General features: G+C 35.6%; 1 protein-coding gene across 1 annotated transcript in view; it reads left to right on the top strand.

The window, feature by feature from the left end:
- The window catches only part of LOC141319226 (growth arrest-specific protein 7-like), a 34,571-nt gene extending 33,030 nt beyond the window's left edge, over positions 1-1,541 (top strand). The window contains exon 12 of the mRNA XM_073833237.1: positions 1,509-1,541. Within this exon, the coding sequence (XP_073689338.1) occupies positions 1,509-1,541 (33 nt within the window). The remainder of the gene's footprint in view (positions 1-1,508) is intronic.
- Positions 1,542-4,197: the final 2,656 nt, after the last annotated feature.

Raw genomic sequence — 4,197 nt, 5'->3', positions numbered from 1 at the left:
CAATGGTGTTTTCTTCTGAAGTTTTCAGTAAAATTGTGTTCTAGTATGTACAGAGGAATTGATATATTTGCTCGTAGGCTTTGCCATCAAGGCTTAGAGACTCCTGTTCACCCATTCTTCAGTTTGTTGAGCCCTCAGCACAGAGAGTTGTAAAATGTCAGAGGACCATTTTTCTATTATTCTTTTTCTATAACTGTGTACGGTTTGATTTCATTGGATGTGCTCAAGTTGTAAACCTTTTGGTATAGATTGTCCCAATGGCAGGTCAAGCAATAAAATGATTAATTCTTGAATATGTAAGCGTCTTGTGTTTCCTGGACTGTTTTCATACATCAAAAGCGTTTCTCTCAAGGATTACGGATTCAAATATTAACACTACTTGCATCCCTTAATGCATGATTTGTGTATTACATATTTTTGACATTAAATGCTCTGAATGAATCATGCTGGATCAAACATATAGGCCTGGTTTCACAGATAGGGCTTAGACTAAGCCAGACTTAAGTCATAGTTCAATTAAGACATTTAAGTAATTTTTATAAATGTGAGTTAGAATAAAACATTATTGGTGTGCATCTCGAGACAATACAAAGGCACTGATATATTTTAGGATCGGTTAGTGCAAGTTTCTTTCAGTTGAAACAGCTCAGACTTGCAGTTTAGTCTGGGACTAGGCTTAAGCTTTGTCTGTGAAACCGGGGGAATATGTCTGTCGACCCCATGGATCATTCCTACTTTTTTGATTCCATAAACTACATTCCCGGTAATCCTAGCCATATATATATATATATTTGAAAGCTATAAATAAGCTTTCCATTGATGTATGGTTATCCTATGTTAGGATAGGACAATATTTGGCTGAGTTACAACTATTTGAAAATCTTGAATCTGAGGGTGCAACAAAATCTAAATATTGAAAAATTCACCTTAAAATTGTCCAAATTAAGTTATTAGCAATGCATATTACTAATCAAAAATAAGGTTTTGATATATTTACACTAGGAAGTTGACAAAATATCTTCATGGAACATTATCTTTACCTAATATCCTAATGATTAATAATATTATATTAGATAAATTGTTAGATTATTAATTAATAATTTTTGGCATCATTTATAATTTTGACCCATACAGTGTATTTTTGGGTATTGTTAAAAATATATCCGTGCTACTTACGACTGATTTTGTGGTCCAGGGTCACATATTTTCTGTTGTGATTAATTAATACCGCATGTATATCGATAATTTTAATTTTCACAAAATAAAATAATTCCTAAGAGGCTATTTTGCAGAAATCTTATTGTTAAAATGGCTTTACTCTATATGTACAGTGCCCTCCACAATTATTGGCACCCTTGATAAATATGAGCAAAAGCAGCTGTGGAAATAAATCTAAAAACAGTTGTAAAAGTAAAACAATTGAAAGTGGGGGGTTCAATATTTGGAAAAACATGGAAAAACGTTTTTTTCTCTAGTTGACTCTCTAGTTCTCTTGTTCTTTTCTCAAGATAACAGCTCCGAGTCTCTCCTATAATGCCTGATGAGTTTGGAAAACACCTGTCACGAGATCAGAGACTATTATTTCACACAGAATAACTTCGGATCCTCCATGTTGGTGCTTTCCCTCTTCAGTTCACTCCACTCATTTTCTATAGGGTTCAGGTCAGGGAACTGTCATGCCAGAAGCTTTTGCTGCCAAAAAAACTCTTTTTTTTTTTAGTTTCATCTGATCATATATGACAACTGAATAAGCTGGAGTTTGTTTTTGGATAAGCAAACTGAATTTTTCTTGAAACCCTCCTAAACAACATGTGGTGATGTAGGGGCTATTTGACTTTTTTTAGGCTTTCTGTCATGGCTAGACAATTTTGTGCTCCTGGTATTTTACTCATAATAATTTCTAGGGGTGCCAATAATTGTGTCCAACGTAAACTTGAGAAAAACATTTATTTCATAATGAGATTTTCCTGCCTACTTTCCATTGTTTTACTTCGATGAAGTTTTTTAAATTAATTAAATTTAATCAAATTTAATTATCTTTAAATTAAAGATCAAAACAATAAACAATGCAGATTTATTTCCACAGTTGCCTTTGCTCATATTTACCAGGGGTGCCAATATTTGTGGAGGGCACTGTATTTTAGTGACACTTTATTTTATCTAGCTACAGGGAGGTGACTCTTACCAAAATATTTGTAGCCATGTGAATTAATAGCATTTTTCCAGAGATATCTGTATCATTTGCCCCACCCCTCCACACCCGATACAACAACTGTCATTCCAACTGGCAGCGCATGACAGTTGTTCTTTTAACCCCATCGTGTAAATCTCACTATCTCCACTACTTCTAGTTTCTTTCAACACATCAACCTGTTTTTTAAATTTTAATGTGCAGTGTTTGCTTCTTTATCTATAATATTACTAACATTTTCACAGGCACATCCTATGATATGGAATAAGAGAGAAAGAGGCAGACTCACAAGATTTCTGAAAGTGTACAAACCCTGTGTCCATCTTTTTTTGGAAGTATCGTGAAATGGAAAGCGAGATAGCACGAGATAGCTGTGATTTGTTTATGTAAAATTTAATACAGATATGTCTTCTTAAAACACCAAACTTAGTTTACAATCATTAATTGAGTAAATTGTGAATTGTGAAACCAAAAAAGATGGCTTTATGATATCCCGACGTATATTTCGTGACTTTAAGGGGAGCGTGCAAGCCATACTGTATGTGTATGCACAACACTTAAGAGTCTGACCACATTATGTTATTAAAAAAACTGCAAGAAAACAATACAAACAGCATTTCACATTAAAGAGCATGTCAGTTAGCCAAAGCTTTAAGGGGTCATCGGATGCAAAACTCACTTTTCCATGTTGTTTGAACATTAACGTCTGTTGGCAGTTTGCGTACACAACCACCATACAATGATAAAAATCCACCCAGTGGTATTTTTTTAATCTTTAAAAGTAATATCCCCTTTTTAAAATCAGGTCATTCTCAGCTTCTTGTGGGTGTGATGACACACCGACAGAGGCCACTCCCACGATAGAAGATTGACATGAGTGCCTTACCTTAGACCCGCCCTCACCGAGCTGAAACAGTCTGACTCCGACCGCCATTGTGTCGACTCAGGTGCAGGGGAAAACAAGAATGTCTCCGATTGAGCGAATGAGGTGTTCTGTTGTTGGATGTAATAATGAACATAGCAGTCGTCATTTACTCGAGACATCTGAGCCACTGAAGACAAGGATTAACGTTACTTTCGTTTTTGAAAGGAAAGCGCTGATCCCGATCTACATATGCGTCTATGTTCCTGCGAATCATTCGTGATGCAGCTTCACCCACAGCAGAAGTCCCTATAAGGGTTTTTTATGCATCTTTGCAGATGGCCTTTCTTAAGAATTATCAAGTTTCACAGCTAAACTCAGCTAAAGTAAACATTATGGCTCCTCATCCCACTGCAGAGAGGGGCGGGGCAAACAGAGCTCATTAGCATTTAAAAGAAAGTGCAACAGAATAGCTTGCTCTAAAGAGGGGTGATTTTGACAAGGTAAAAAGAGTGTTTTTTACACTACCATTGAGAAATTTTAACCAAAGTATGTTATAGGCTTCTCGTTAAGACCCTAAAGAATCATATCAACTTGTGTTATCAATCATACCAACAAGTAAATGTTCAATGGAAAATTTATATTCAAGAATAATGCTCAAATTTTTTATGCACTTTACGATGCAATCCTCAATAATTATTTCAAATTAAAGTTGTTCAAATAAACGAATATTTCCAGCCCTTAGACGATTATTTCAAAACAATATCAATCATCAAAAATCCTGACTGAGCGCGTTTAACTATACTGCAAGAATAGATTATTCCTGTGGGAGAAATTTGAGCATTTTGCTGCCATTCATTTTATCTCATGACAGGCAAGGATGGCAGCGCTGACAATCGCATCGATTAGATAAAGTTACACATTAAAATGAAGGAAGACATACATAGTAGGGTGTCAGTAAAAAATAAACAGTTTTGCATATTGCCGTTTATTGCGAAGTCCAACTAAATTAGTTTAACTGTCTTCACTAAACTGGTGTCTGTTCATTGACAATAATACAGGAGGAAAATCCTTTACGATGCTAATCGGAGTCGGATGTGACGACACGCGGATTGACTGCCACCGACCGCTGCTGCTGCAGCTG

This window comes from Garra rufa, chromosome 1, assembly GCF_049309525.1.
Source record: "Garra rufa chromosome 1, GarRuf1.0, whole genome shotgun sequence".
NCBI lineage: Eukaryota > Metazoa > Chordata > Actinopteri > Cypriniformes > Cyprinidae > Garra > Garra rufa.
This window is presented reverse-complemented; position numbering and strand designations above follow the sequence as displayed.